Source organism: Giraffa tippelskirchi, chromosome 12 (genome assembly GCF_054371585.1).
Source record: "Giraffa tippelskirchi isolate mGirTip1 chromosome 12, T2T-mGirTip1v1.2.pri, whole genome shotgun sequence".
NCBI classification, from domain to species: Eukaryota; Metazoa; Chordata; class Mammalia; order Artiodactyla; family Giraffidae; genus Giraffa; species Giraffa tippelskirchi.
The window spans coordinates 33,779,863-33,795,515 of record NC_137286.1 but is presented as its reverse complement, the minus strand read 5'-3'; the positions used below and the strand labels follow the sequence as shown (position 1 = coordinate 33,795,515).

Below are 15,653 nucleotides of genomic sequence, written 5' to 3'. Positions count from 1 at the left end.
TAAAGAAGTGGTTGACAATCTTTCTCTGTGAAGGGCCAGGGAGTACTTTTGGCTTTGCAGGCCATACAGTCTGGTGCACCGACTCAGCTTTGCCATTGTAGCCTGAAAGCAGCTGAATAGTATGCAAAGAAAGGGCGTGGCCAGATCCAGCCTGCTGATCTTAGTGGATGACCCCTGCCCTATGCTGTGCTTAGTCGCTCACTCATGTCTGACTCTTTGCGACCCCATGGACTGCAGCGTGCCAGATACCTCTATCCATGGGGATTCTCCAGGCAATACTGGAGTGGGTTGTCATGCCCTCCTCCAAGAGCTGTGGCCAACCCAGGGATTGAACCCAGGTCTCCCACATCGCAGGTGGAGTCTTCACTGTCTGAGCCACCAGGGAAGCCCAAGAATACCGGAGTGGGTAGCCTATCCCTTCTTCAGGGGATCTTCCCAATCCAGGAATCAAACCAGGGTCTCCTGCATTATAGGTAGATTCTTTACCAGCTGAGCTACCAGAGAAGCCCAGCCCCTGCCCTCAGTTCAGTTCAGTCACTCAGTTGTGTCTGACTCTGCGACCCCATGGACTGCTGCACACCAGGGTTCCCTGTCCATCACCAACTCCCAGAGCCCGACCCCTGCCCTAAAGCCAACTAAAACATAGGAGAGAACAATCCTGCACTGACAGTTCCTTTCTTTAGACACACTTTCCACTGTCTGCAGGACTAGAGGGGCTGAGGCCTGCCTGCAGGCTCTGCTGCTGAGGCTACAGCGGGCTACATGTCCCATAGACGCCTCTGCCTACCTCAGGGAGCTGTCTGAAACTGGAATAAAGCAAAAACTGGACAACATCCAGGGAGGGCTTCTTCAGCCCACTTCAGGGACTAGAATGGCAAAGGCTGAGTGCTCTTTAGCCCACAGACCTCAACACAAGTGATCTTTAATTGCTTTAACAGAGCAGCATCAGGCCACAGGGCTACCCTCTTCCCTCTGCACTGCGAACCCTATATTCTTACAGATTAATTACCTATCTTGCCGTGACTGCTGCTGGGCTAATCCTAGATCTCACCAGCCTGCCTAATGCCATAGGCTGGGACAGGGCTGCTGCTCTTCTTGAGCACTGAGGAGAGCCTGGCTCCAGTGTGGCGAGATCCAAGGGGAGTATCAGCTCTTAGTCCTCACATGGGCCCCTCCTACCAGGAAGACAGTTCAGCCTCGGCCTGCTCAGGAGTCACCACCTTCAAGCTTTTCTCCCATGGTCTTTCAGGGTGTACCCAAAGAGCCCAGAGCAGGGAAGGGATCTGGGCTGTGTCTGCAGAGGTGAGGCTGGCCAGGATGTAGGATGACTAGCAGAGGAGAGCCAGGAAGGCTGTGGCCTCTACAGCAGGCAGCAGGCACGGAACATCAGCAGGTCCTTAGGCACAGTGAGCTTCAGTGAGACACTCTCATTGGCCCCAATGAAGAGCACCCCGCCACGTTTCAGGGGGATTGTTGCCTGGGCTGTGGGGGTGCTGGCTGTCACTGTCCCCCGCACCACCAGGAGGATGCTGGCAGAGTCCAGGGCCAAGACCTTGTATTCAGTGACAGAGCCAGGTACCTGGGCAGGAAGAAACAACACGATGGAGCGGGGTCTGAGCTGCTGTTAGCTCACAGGGGTCCTGGGACCACCCCAAGGGCAGTGAGAAGGAGAGCTCTGCTGCCTCCTCTCTCGCTGCTCAGGCTTTCATCAGCACGGAGCTCCCTGTTTGGTCCCTGTAGAGAGGCACAGGCAGGCCCTGTGGCAGTTGCCTCACCACGTGAGCTTGGCAGAAAGGAAACCCAGCCCCAGTTATACTCCACGCTGTGGCCTTGCCAGGGTTCTACATGCCACACAAGAAACACCACAGCCCTCACTCACCTCCATTTTCATAACGGTGAAGTCTGGCACAGGGGGATCGTAGATAGAGAGGTAGGGGTCTTCCGGGCTCCGTGCTGGAGGGAAGAGCCTGTCCTGGCTAGGGCTGGGGGTGTAGCTGAGCATTTCACACAGAGTTGGCACATCGATGAACTTGGGTGTCAGGCCAGCACGCACCGTGTTGTCTGAGCATGCCATGCACTCCACGCAGTCTGGGGACAGACAGTTGGCATGTGCTAAGGGTGCCTTGGAGTTTGGCTCTCTAGGGATGGGCTTTCTAACCTGAGTGCCATGAGCTCCCAACAGCATTAGATGAAACTGTATGAATAGCATCTTCTGTGAGAATGGGCTAAGATAACAGATACCAAAAACAGGTGATGTCACCCACCACTCTCAAGGAGAGTCATGTTAACCCCTGGGGGAGCTCCAACTCTCTGGAGACATTTTATTCTCCCCTTCTACTAAAGAATCCTGTCCACAAGTGAATAAACAGCCAGTTGTCAAAGTGTGACACCCTTCTGCGGCAATGTGTTTTTTAACAAAATCTCTGCGTAGATGCAACAGACATGTAAAGGCACTGTGATGCAGGGGAGAGAACAATGGCCTTGATCCAATATAGGCTTGGATTCAAATTGTGGTTGGCACACATATTGACAGGGCTTAACATGAGTGTCCTGAGCTCACAGGAGTGGTGTTGAGGATCCAGTGTCCAGCACCAAGCTGGCATTCATCACCGACTGGTCACTTCCCTGCTGATCCCAGGAGCCCTGGGAGCTCAGAGATGGATGGGACTTTAAAGGCAATCTCCTCGACCACCACTTCCTGTTCTGTCCAGATGGGGAAACAAGGCCTGAAGGGATGGGCCTGGGGCTCACTGCTGAAATGCGGCTCACCTCCTCTCAGGTAGGCATGGGGCATGTTGGCCTCCAGAAACATGGCCTCCCCTGGCTTCAGGGTGAGCAGGTTCAGGAAGTAGATGGCAAAGCATCCGATGTCACCTGGGTACTGCTGGTGCAACTGCAGCAGGAGCTCCCCACAGATGTCCTCCATGTTGTTTCCAGCAGCCACTGAGGGTCACAGAGCACCCCAAGCCTACTTAGTAACCCTTGAGGGTATTCACAGCTCCCCACCCCACCCCTTGGCCAGAGAGAGACCTGGAGAAGACCTTAGTTCAGGAATCCAGGAACGGGTGGGCATGTTCTCCTAGTCACATCCCCCACCCTATGGGGGCCAGCCTTCCTTGCTTTTCCACCCTACACAGATGCCATTTTCCCCATTTTGACTATTGATATGCCTACCACTCTACCGGGCACTAAAAGGGCTAGAGTATAGTCATTTTAGACAGCGCTGCTCAGCCTCAGCATTACTGACATTTGAGGCTAGGTAACTCTGTTGCGGGGGCTGTCCTATGTACTATAATATGTCTAATAGCATCCCTGGCCCCCACCTACAAAACACCACTAGCACCCCAAACCCAGGTTTGACAACCAAAGATGCCTCCACATTGCCAGTGCCCCCTGGTTGAGACGACTGCTCTAGGAGCTTAAAATCTAGTCAGGAGAGAACCCAAGGGTTCCCCATGGGGTGACCAACTGCCCCAGTTAGTCCAGGCCTTTCCCTTTAACACTGACAATCAGTCCCAGGCAAACAGTGGTGGCTGGTCACCCCAGATAGCATGAGGCAGGATGTAACCAAGGGCAGAAATGTGTCCCAGGCTGACCAGGGGAGAATGAGCTCAGCCTGGGCTAGAGTGGTGAAGGAAGGCTTGGTGGGAATTGCGGGGAGGAGGGGAGGGCGGTGAGCTGGGTTTCCTTAACTGTGTGTGTAGAGGGGGGTGTCTCTAAAAGCAGAGGCGAGAAGGAGCTGTACCTCCTCATGTGTGCCATATAAGCTCCTGGCAGAGTCCATTCTGCCTTGCTCTTTACTGCTTGTATTAACTCTCAAACCCAAAGTTGACACAACCGCACCCATCAAAGTCATTTCCTGAACTCTCCTTATTAGCACAAGGTTGGGCCCAGAGCAGGTATTTAAGGAAAGATCTACTGATTGAGAGCTCAGGACTTCAGGCTTTTGGATCCTTTTATCTCCTTCCTGCTCTCCAGCCCCAAAGTATAAAAACCCTTTGGACAGCAGCTCTAGGGCTGAGAAATCTCAGAATGCCTAGGTGAGAGACATCCTAGTACTTTTCCAGGCCAGCCTGTCTCCACCCATCTAAAGGAGATAACCAGTTAGGAAGCAGCAGGACCCTGTTCCATAAAGACTGGGAAAGAAATGCTAAGTCGCTAAGAGGCCATCTAAGTCAGACCCGTTTTGGTGTTCTACTTGAGCAAAGGGGTTAAGAACCCTATTCCTACAGCCTAGCGACTGTGCCAGGGGGCCAGGAAGGGGTAACTGCGTTCAGGCCTAAGACACCTGCCTTGCTGTGAGATCCTCTTCACCAACAGGTTCAGCTGCTCCACCACCACCTTCTTCTCACTCTTCATCAGGTGGGAGAAACAGCTCCGAAGAGCAGAAGTCACAGCCTCGGAGTCCCGGCTCAGGCTCTGCTTCAGCTGTGCTGCTGCATTGTCTCCAATTAGAAACTGGAATTCTGGCACCTCTGCAGGAAGGTCAGGCCAGGACCCGTATCAGGAATGGTTAAGATGGAACCCGCAAACCTGGAAAGCTAGAGGAGGCCCCTCCATCTCATCCCTAACCAAGGAACCAGGTAATGCTATGTAAGTTTTGCAGTGAAAACTTACTGCTGATGACCAGCCCTCAGCAACCACACTGAGCCTGGTCTCACGAGCCTCCCTCAGGAACATCAAGAATTCATGAGGCCATGGGACTTCCCTGGTTGTCCAGTGGTTAAGAATCTGCCTTGCAATGCAGGGGATGTGGGTTCAATCCCTGGTTGGGGAACCAAGATCCCACATACCGCAGAGCAATTAAGCCTGAGCACTGCAACTACTGAGCCTGAGCACCCTGGAGCCTGTATGCCACAAACTAGAGAGTCCATGCACGTAATGAAAGGTCCCGCTTGATGCAGTGACGATCCCGCATGCCACAATAAAGACCTGATGTAGCCAAATACATATATAAATCATTTTTTAAAAATTCATGAGGCCAACTAGCCCTTCAGTTCTTGGGACATTCAGCCTCTGTTTTCAGCGTCCAACTCTGCCCTGGGTTGCCCAGTATGCAGGCTCTTAGCATTTTGCCCAACCTTACTTGTTAGAAAGGTCACAATTTCCTCAACTGGCCGGAAGCCGCATAAGCCCTGGAAGGGGGTGAGGGCAATGGCCATCTCTGGCTTATGATTGGCATCGGGGTAGTGCTGTGGAGCCTGGAGGTGCAGCTTCTCTGCCAGCTCCTGTGGAATGGGCAAGGGAGAGGAGGATGGTTAGGTGCAGCCATCACCCAGCAGGACACCAGTCCCTACCAGCCCTTGTTCTTGACCCTCCCCAGTCAGCTTCCTGCCTCTGACACTGAGCCCCACTCAAGGCATAATTCAGAAACTCAGGGTTCAGCCAACCCAAGGCAGGCACATGGATCAACTCTGGGGGAGAGCTGGGGCAGACTTTTAAGAGGACTACAAACCAGGAGACCCAAATACCAAGCCAAGCTCTGACACTAACAAGCTGTGTAACTTTGGGTAACTCTCTCTTTTCTCTGGGTCTTCTTTGCTCATGAAGTTTGGACAGACAAATGCTTAAGCTATGACTCACAAGGCTTGTGCAGAAAGACCATGGGGGTGGAATTAAGGCTATAACTAGGGTAACTGCTGTGCCCTGGAAGGTGAACTCTGAGTCAGGTGGAAAAAGGGCAGATATGAATTGGCTGGGTTGGGGTTGGCTGAGGGGAGCCAGGAACAAGCTTGGAGAAGCTGCCATGGCACAGGCTGGTCAGCTGTCCACTTAGGCTTAGTTGCCACATGTGTCACTGGCAATAGGCCTTGCAGAGCTAAACTGGGAGTTGTCAGGCTCGGATTTAATTCTGGGCTGAAGCCTGGCATGGGCAGCGTAAAAGCAGAAGTAAAAGAGTCTTGACTCTTAAGCTCTTCTCTACCCTGACCTCCATGCCCTACTCTAATGCTATACCTTGTTAGGGTGTGCCTGGATGGACAGGGCCGTTTCAACTGAAAGCACTTTGAAGAGGAAGGGCAGCTTGCCATTAAAGGTGTCCTTGACTTTCGAACCCAAGCTGTCCTGATTATCAGCAATCCACTGGCCTAGGGTCTTCTGCGAGATGCGGTTGTCAAGGATCTTGGCATCTCCCCGGGGGTGGGTCCCCATCCACAGCTGTAAAAACAGGAAACTTGGGAAGGACAAAGGCAGAACCTGGCACCACCCATTGGCCTGCCCTGCTCCATTACCATGTGCTCCCCATAGGGCAGCCAAGTCCTGAGACAGGCCTCTCAGGACTGGATATAAATGTTCATACCATCACAGACATACCAGGGGCAGCAGACCACAGAATACCAGGAGTCAGGAGATCCAAGCTCTAGCTGAGGCTCTGCCTCCAACCAGTTGCGGAAGCTTGGGGTAGTTTTAATTTCTTGTCTCTGGGTCTCAGTTTTGTCATCTGTCCAATGAGGAGAACGAAACCTACACTGTCAAGATCACTGAAAAGCTCTAACTCTCAAATGGCTCTGTGAGGGGTTAACATTCATTTATTCCAATCTCAGAAGTAGAAGCTAATGCTTTCCTGTGTTTTGGCTTTTCCTTTACTAAATGGGCAGGATAACTATGTATTTTAGGTTATTAAAAAGTCAGTTAAAGTAAAAATTTTAATTGTCAAGGAGGGCTGAATTAAAATCCAGTAAGTGCTAAAAATAGAAAATAAAATAAGCAGCAGCAGGGTCATACTGTATAGCGCGTGTGTGTGTGCTAAATCACTTCAGTTGTGTCAGACTCTTTGTGACCCTATGGACTATAGCCCACCAGGCTTCCCTGTCCACGGGATTTTCCAGGCAAGAACACTGGAGTGGGTTGCCATGCCCTCCTCCAGGGGATCTTACTGACCCAGGGATTGAACCCACATCTCTTATGTCTCCTGCATTGGCAGGCAGGCTATTTACTACTGGCACCATCTAGGAAGCCCCTCTATATAGCACAGAAAACTATATTCAGTATTCTATGACAAATCATAATGGAAAAGAATATGGGTCAGGAAGATCCCCTAGAGAAGGAAATGGCAACCCACTCCAGTATTCTTGCCTGGAGAATCCCACAGACAGAGGAGCCTAGCAGGCTACAGTTCATAAGGTTGCAGAGTCAGACACAACTGAAGTGACTTCACACACACACACACACACACACAACTGAGTCACTCTGCTGTACAGAAGAAATTAACACAACATTGTAAATCAACTATACTTCAATAAAATAAAATTCAGTAAGTGCTGAGAGTTCCTTGGGGAAGGAAGGAGGGTACTGGAAATTCCAGTCTATTATGACAAAACCTCACTTCTTTTGGTGCTGCCATCTGGGTTCATCAACCTGCACAGATCTGAAGCCCTAAGAAGGCCTCCTCTCCCTTTGCTGTCTCCCCTTCTCCTCACATTTACATGACTTGCCTCAGCCCCTTTGATAGAGGAGTCCCTTCCTCCCACCTGCTGGTCAAGTAGGCTGAAATACAGCCGGGGTCTCACCTCTGCATATGGTTTGTCCTCTGAGATCTGGGCCAGTGGGTCACTGCTGGCCAGCAGCCGGGCCACTTCACTGTTGGAACCCATCTTTCCCCAGGCATATTGCTGCACCACACAGGAAAGTGGGAATACTGAGGGGTACGGACAGAGCGTTAGCCTCCACTCCACTTCTGAGGCCTGACCCTCCTGTCCCGGGGGAACCAGACCTGAGCTGAGGGTTCTATCTGGGGGATACAGTCAAATAAGGGGCTTGTAGGTTGTGAGTTGAGACCCTTCTCTTCTGCATGCCTCGATGTTCCCGTCTGTAAGACGACGGAAAGTATCTCCTGCTGACCTGAGGCAGATAACTGCGTTACGGTGACGCGGAGGGCGTGGGAGGAACCTATTCCACTGCACCCAGTCTAGAAGTAACCCACGCGCAACCGTCTCCCCTCAAAACCCCCTTTCGAGGGCTGCAATAAGGGCTCAATCCCCGTCGCAGGTGCCCCCTCCTCTGCCCGGCGCCCATTCATCTTTCCACAGAGCCCCAAGGGGGTGGGGCGGAGTTCGACCTGTCGTATTAGGTCAGGAAGGGTCGGACGCAATCCCTCCCCACTCTCGCTGGCACCCCAGTCAACAGCCCACCTCGCTGAGCGGCCATCCTCGAGGCCTCGGACCGGTCTTCTGGCACGAATGTCTTTCCCGGCAGCACCCTCGGCCACTCTGCGCCCAGAGCTTCATGGGAAATGTAGTTCTTCCCTCGCCTTCTCGGCCGCCTGAGTGCCAGATGTGGCCGCTGCTGGTAGGCTGAATCCCTCTCCCACACTCCCACTCTCAGAAGGAACCCCCACCAGTACAGAGCCTTCCAGCCAGCAATCCGAGGTCTCAGCATTTTTTTTGCTGGTTCCTTCACCGGACACATATTTATTGTTGTCCTTTTTCAGTCTCTTAAGTTCTATCAGACTCTTTGGGACCGCGTGAACTGCAGAACTCCAGGCCTCCTTGTCCATCACCAACTCCTGGTTTGAGTCAGTGATGCCATCCAACCATCTCATCCTCTGTCACCCTCTTCTTCTGCCCTCAATCTTTCCCAGCATCAGGGTCTTTTCCAGTGAGTCAGCTCTTGGCATCAGGTGGCCAAAGTACTGGAATTTCACCTTCAGCATCAGTCCTTTCAATGAATATTCAGGGTTGATTTCCTTTAGGATTAACTGATTTGATCTCATTGCTGTCCCACAGACTCTCAAGAGTCTTCTACAAAACCACAGTTCAAAAGCATCAATTCTTCGGTGCTCAGCCTTCTTTATAGTCCAACTCTCATATGTGTACATGACTACTGGAAAAAGCATAGCTTTGACCATAGGGACCTTTGTAGGCAAAGTGATGCTCTGCTTTTTAAAATGCTGTCTAGGTTCGTCACTGCTTTCCTTCCAAGGAGCAAGTGTCTTTTAGCTTCATGGCTGCAGTCACCATCTGCAGTGATTTTGGAGCCCAAGAAGATAAAATCTGCCACTGTTTCCACTTTTCCCCCATCTATTTGCCATGAAATGATGGACACGTGGAGCGGCTTCGCAGAAATCATGGTGGAGACAAAGGCAGGAACAAAGTAGTAACCTGCGCCCTAGGTTCCTAGCCTGGGGGGCAGGAGGCTGCAAAGTACTGGGTGCCCCGCTTGGGGCAGTCAGGCTTGCCAGGCCTGGACAATAGCATATTTATTGAGAGCCTGATAAATGCCACTGACTGTTCTGAGGGCTAGAGACACATGAAAGAGCAAGATAAGAACTATTTTGCCTTTGTAGAGCTTACATTCTGGTGAAGGGAAGACAGCAAACAAGTATGATAAACAAGTAAATCACATAGCAAGTTGAAAAGTCAGTGCTACAAAAAGTAAGGGGTGTGGGTGGAGGCGGAAGGCAGCCAGTAGAATTTAAAAGGTTGCCTAGATAAGCCTCACTGTGGTGAGAATTGACTGTGGACTTGAAAGTGAGGAGGAGAGAATGCTCTGAGCAGAAGATATAGCGGCCCTAAGGTGGGAACGTGGAAATGTGCCTGCCATTTTCGGAGTAAATAGCAAAGAGGCCAGACTGGCTGGAGCAGAGTGAGCAGGAAAGGTGGAAGTGTGGTGGTAAGAGAGGAAAGGCAGTGGGCAGTACTGTGTAGGCTATTGTGAGGATGTCAGGTTTTCATTAGCAGATTTGAGCAAAGCATTGCTATGATCTAAGCAGGAACTCACTGATGCTTGGTGATAATGGTAAATGTCACATGCAAGGCCCTTAATCTGTCTGAGCTTCAGTTTCTTCATGTGTAAAATGGGAATAATAATGCTGGACTGAAAGCCTTGTTGGAGGGTTGGATAGGATGATGTGATTCCGGAAGGCAGTCAGTGCTTGGTGCTCCTCTGATTCCCTCCACCCTAAGTACTGCAGAATTCAGAACCCTAGCTCCTCCTCTAGGCTAAGTTGCTCACAAGCCACATACACAGAAGTCAAGGGAAGTCACCAGGAGCCCTACATGACAAAGGCTGGGCTGCACCTTGGCTGTGGAGTAATCTTGCTGTATCCTGCAGAGAAAGGCTCTGACATGCAGACCTCCTCAGTCAACAGCCCAGGAAGAGGGCATCCCAGGAAGAGGGCATCCCAGGAACATAGCAGCTAAAGCACCAGGGAACCTGGAGTGAGAGCCTGTAATCCTGACTCTGCCTTCTCTTCGCCCTGCCACCCAACCCCACTGATTCCCCTGGCCTCTACCATACAGGTCCAGGGGAAAGAGAGGCTACTGTTTTCTCTGCAATGTTCTGCCTCACTATTGATAATAACCTCCCTAAGAGTCCCCTGGCTCAGATAAATCTGCCTGCATTTCAAAGAAAGCTTCATGATACACTAAGGAATAATAAAACGAACCATACAAGCAGCACATCTCACCTACCTCCTAACTTTGAATACCTCTCTTCCTCTCATTCCCACTCGCCCAGCCAAATGAACCTTCTCGGGGAAGAATGAGGGATTAGTCTGGGCACAGGGGCTTCTTGGAGCACCTCCCACTACCACCATCACTGAAGTAAAGTTAGAGTTTCTTCCTCACAGTATTTTTCACAGGGAAGGGAGAACTTAGATTGTTGGGACAGAGCACACACCTCACCCCACCCTCCCCATATATAGAAAAATATATCTAGAAGGGAAACTAGGGTGTCTGGAGAACCTAGATCCTTTCACCCTTAACTCTTGCTTGTCTAGATCTAATAGAACTGATCACATTTTATTATCTAGTGATAATCTGCTTTCTTCTCTCTCCTGCTAGACTATATGTCTAATTCAGCTTCACATTTCTGCCAGTGCTCAGCTGACATTCAAGCAGTAATAGCAGATAACATTTGTTTGTTATGTACTAAATACAAAGGGCTTCCCAGGTGGTACTAGTGGTGAAGAACCTGCCTGCCAATGCAGGAGACATAAGAGATGTGGGTTGAGAAGATCCCTGGGTTGAGAAGATCCCCTGGAGGAGGGCATGACAACCCACTCCAGTATTCTTGTCTGGAAAGTCCCATGGACAGAGGAGCCTGGCAGGTTATAGTCTGTAGGGTCACAAAGAGTCAGACATAACTGAAGCGACTTAGCACACAACCACAAATACTAAGCTAACACATTTCAAGAATTCTCAAGATAACCCTATGAGATAGTGAAAGTCACTCAGTCGTGTCTGACTCTTTGCGACCCCATGGAGGACTATACAGTCTATGGAATTCTCCAGGCCAGAATACTGAAGTGGGTAGCCTTTCCCTTCTCCACAGGATCTTCCCAACCCAGGGATCGAACCCAGGTCTCCCACATTGCAGGCAGATTCTTTACCAGCTGAGCCGCAAGGGAAGCAACACTATGGGATAGGTACTGTCATTAGCCCTATTTTTTGAGATAAGAATAATGGGTGTCCAATAGATAACGGGTTCAAGAGCATAGAGTTCCAATCTCCTATACCTCCTCTCCGGAGAAGGCAATGGCAACCCACTCCAGTACTCTTGCCTGGAAAATCCCATGGACAGAGGAGCCTGGTAGGCTGCAGTCCATGGGGTCACAAAGAGTCAGACACGACTGAGCCACTTGACTTTCACTTTTCACTTTTGTGCATTGGAGAAGGAAATGGCAACCCACTCCGCTGTTCTTGCCTGGAGAATCCCAGGGACGGTGGAGCCTGGTGGGCTGCCGTCTATGGGGTCGCACAGAGTCGGACACGACTGGAGCGACTTAGCAGCAGCAGCAGCAGCAGCAGCATACCTCCTCTCTTGTCGAATAAGTTAACGGGTGAATAAATGCTTGATGTCTCTTCCACAGGGAAGCATACACAACCCAGCGGTCTTCAGAGATAAATGGGTGGACAAGGTTCACATTGGTGATACATTTAATAGAATTTCATCCGTTCTTCAGCAGTCCAGCAATGTCCTAGGCTGGGCAGGCAGGGTAGTGGCAGGACAGCCCCATGTTGTGTGCACTGCTCTCCTCTCAGGCTGCAGATGGCAAAGATCTCTGCATGCTGCCTGTCACACTGTGATAGAAGCATTGCCTCCTGGCCAGAGCTCCTAAAATCTTGTAATATCCTAAGCAGTGAGACTACTTGGAACATCTTTTGTTCTAATACTTGGTCTTTCACCCTGGTTCCTGACACAGAACCCCTAAATCCCTTGAAATTTCCTGGGTGATGGGAGCATCTTTTGTCCTAATGAGGCAACTGTTGGGGGGCTTCTGGATAGCATTGGGATGGGGGCTGGTCTCCAGAAAGATGAAGCCACAATTAGAAGCTCTGAATCTTCAGCCACATCTCCCATCTTATAGTGAGGGGAGAGATTGAATTAAGAGTTGATCATGCCTGCTAGATGACACCTCCCTGAACTGAAAGTCCCTGAACTGAACTTACCTAGTGATCCAGGGTAAAGAATCTGCCTGCCAATGCAGGGGACAAAGGTTCAATCCCTGATCCGGAAGGATTCCACACGCTGCAGCACAGCTAAGCCCATGCTCCACAACAAGAGAAGCCAGAGAAGCCTGTGCACCACAAAGAAGAGTAGCCCCCACTCGCCACAACTAGAGAAAGCCCAAGTGCAGCAACAAAGACTCAGTGCAGCCAAAATAAATTAGTAAATAAAAATTTTAAGTCATATTATTTTTTAAAAAATCCTGAACTGCTAGTTTAGAGAGTTTCAGTGTTGGTGAATACATCGCCTTATCAGAAGGGTGACAAACCCCAGCTTTACAAGAACAGAAGCTCCTGTACGCAGAACCCAGACCTTGTCTTATGTATCTCTTCAACTAGGCATTCATCTGTATTCTTTATCACTTTCTTTACTATATATTAGGCTGATGTAAATATAATTTTGATTTCAGACTGTGAACTTTAAATCACATTGTTGTTCAGTCGCTAAGTCGTGTCTGACTCTTTGCAATCCCATGGACGGCAGCATGCCAGTCTTCCCTGTCCATCACCAACTCCCGGAGTTTGCTCAAACTCACGTCCATCAAGTTGGTGATGCCATCCAACCATCTCATCCTCTGTCGTCCCCTTCTCCTCCCGCCTTCAAACTTTCCCAGGATCAGGGTCTTTTCCAATGAGTCAGTTGTTTGCATCAGGTGGCCAAAGTATTAGAGTTTCAGCTTTAGCATCAGTCCTTCCAATGAATATTCAGGACTGATTTCCTTTAGGATCAACTGGTTTGATCTCCTTGCAGTCCAAGGGACTCTCAACAGTCTTTTCCAACACTGCAGTTCAAAAGCATCAATTCTTTGGTGCTCAGCTTTCTTTATAGTCCAACTCTCACATCCATACATGACTACTGGAAAAACCATACCTTTGACTAGATGGACCTTTGTTGGCAAAGTAATGTCTCTGCTTTTTAATATGCTGTCTAGGTTGGCCATAGCTTTCTTCCAAGGAGCAAGCATCTTTTAATTTCATGGCTGCAATCACCATCTGCTGTGATTTTGGAGCCCAAGGAAATAAAGTCTGTTACTGTTTTCATTGCTTCTCCATCTGTTTGCCATGGGGTAACGGGACCAGATGCCATGATCTTCGTTTTTTGAATGCTGAGTTTTAAGCCAGCTTTTTCACTCTCCTCTTTCACTTTCAGCAAGAGGTTCTTTAGTTCCTCTTCACACTCTGCCGTAAGGGTGGTGTCATCTGCATACCTGAGATTATTGATATTTCTCTCAGTAATCTTGATTCCAGCTTGTGCTTCACCCAGCCTGGCATTTTGCTTGATGTACTCTGCATGTAAGTTAACTAAGCAGGGTGACAATATACAGCCTTGATGTACTCCTTTCCCAATTTGGAACCAGTTTGTTTACTGCAGCATAAAAATCCATGCCTTGGGATTCGACAAACTCTTGGAAAGCATTTTCTGCCTCCTGCTGTTTGTGGAAGCATTTTCTCCTGCAAAAAGTTGTCAAGATGCTTGAAGTGGTAGTCGGTTGGCAAGAGGTCAGGTGAATATACCAGATGACGCAAAACTTCGTAGCCCAATTTGTTCAACTTTTGACACATTGGTTGTGCGACACGCAGTTGGGTATTGTCCTGGAGAAGAATTGGCCCCTTTCTGTTGACCAATGCCAGCTGCAGGCATTGCAGCTTTTGGTGCATCTCATTGATTTGCTGAGCATGCTTCTCAGATGTAATGTTTTTGCCAGGATTCAGAAAGTTGTAGTGGATCAGATCGGCAGCAGACCACTAATTAGTGACCATAACCTGTTTTTGGTGCAAATTTGACTTTGGGAAATGCTTTGGAGCTTCTTCTCGGCCCAACCACTGAGTTGGTCATTGCCAATTGTCCCATAAAATCCACTTTTTGTCATGTCACAATACAGTCGAGAAATGGTTTGTTTTTGTTGCATAGAATAGGAGAAGACAACACTTCAAAATGATGATTTTTTTGATTTGTGGTCAGCTCACAAGGCACCTACTTATCGAGCTTTTTCACCATTCCAATTTGCTTCAAATGCCAAATGACTGAAGAATGGTCAACATTGAGTTCTTCAGCAACTTCTCATGTAGTTAGATGAGCTTTGACAATTGCTTTCAATTGATTGTTGTCAACTTCCAATGACTGCTCACTATGCTCCTCATCTTCAAGGCTCTTGTCTCCTTTGCAAAACTTCTTGAACCACCACTGCACTGTACATTCATTAGCAGTTTCTGGGCCAGATGCATTGTTGATGTTGCAGTTTTAACTGCTGCTTTACAACCCATTTTGAACTCAAATCAGAAAATTGCTTGAATTTGCTTTTTGACTAACATCATTTCCCTAGTCTAAAATAATAATACCTAGCAAGTAATGTCATTAGCAAAACACACACACACACAAACATTAAGCGAGAAAAGCACACTAAAATGATGTAACATAAGCACATTTATTTAAGAATGTATTCCAATATCAAACAGTAAAGTTCAATGCAAAACGGCAATTACTTTTGCACCAACCTATGATAAGCCAGTAAATGTGTTTCTCTGAGTTCTAGAAGCCATTCTAGCAAATTATTGAAACTAAGGAGGGGGGTGATGGGGACCTTGATTTACAGAAGTACAAGTGATTACACCCTGGGATTTGAAATTGGTCTCTGAAGTGGGGGCAGTCTTGTGGGACTGAGTGCTTACTTAAGCTGTGGGATCTGATGTTAAATCCAGATAGTGTCAGAACTGAATTGAATGACACCTAACTGGTGTCAGAAAATTGATTAGTGTTGGGGGGGGGAACCTGTATGTCTGATCACAGAAATGTTTTGTGTCACTAGTAAAGATGAAACACAAGTGTGCTTATACTGTGATCAGAGAGGTAGGCATGGGGGGTTAGGGGTAAGAAGTTTCTAAGGGGACACAAACATAAATCCCTCCTGTTCTTCCACTTGAGGATGTTTCCTGAAAAAAAAAAAGTTGAGCTGGACCCTCAGAAAAGTGGATGAGGCAAATAGTAAATTTTTAATAATTATATACCAAGCAGTATCTGCTTGGTACTATTTTAGTGCCAGAAATACAACAGTGAGCAAAACAGATGCTATTCCTGCCCTTGTGGAGATAACAGTCTAGTGGGAGAAACAGACATAAATAACCATCTTTACATTTATGTAATTACAATCTGCGATAGGTATTATGAAGGAAAGGCACAGGGTAATTGAAGAGTTTATGTTGTGGGGG

The 15,653-nt window shown here is 48.8% G+C and overlaps 1 protein-coding gene across 5 annotated transcripts; it reads right to left on the bottom strand.

The window, feature by feature from the left end:
- Positions 1–906: 906 nt before the first annotated feature.
- Positions 907–8,173, bottom strand: MPI (mannose phosphate isomerase). Of its 5 annotated transcripts, none has more exons than XM_081549489.1 (8): positions 8,057–8,173; positions 7,509–7,636; positions 5,956–6,156; positions 5,087–5,228; positions 4,293–4,475; positions 2,770–2,943; positions 1,880–2,088; positions 907–1,579 (listed from the first exon to the last, which is right to left on the bottom strand). In XM_081549489.1, the coding sequence occupies exons 2-8, from the start codon at positions 7,590–7,592 to the stop codon at positions 1,361–1,363; spliced, it is 1,212 nt and encodes a 403-aa protein (XP_081405615.1). In that variant the 5' UTR covers positions 7,593–7,636; positions 8,057–8,173; the 3' UTR covers positions 907–1,360. The 5 variants fall into 5 exon arrangements, with proteins under 5 accessions (XP_081405615.1, XP_081405614.1, XP_081405618.1 ...); XM_081549488.1 differs by having other exon boundaries at positions 8,130–8,173; XM_081549492.1 differs by having other exon boundaries at positions 5,956–6,439; positions 7,509–7,610; positions 8,130–8,173.
- Positions 8,174–15,653: the final 7,480 nt, after the last annotated feature.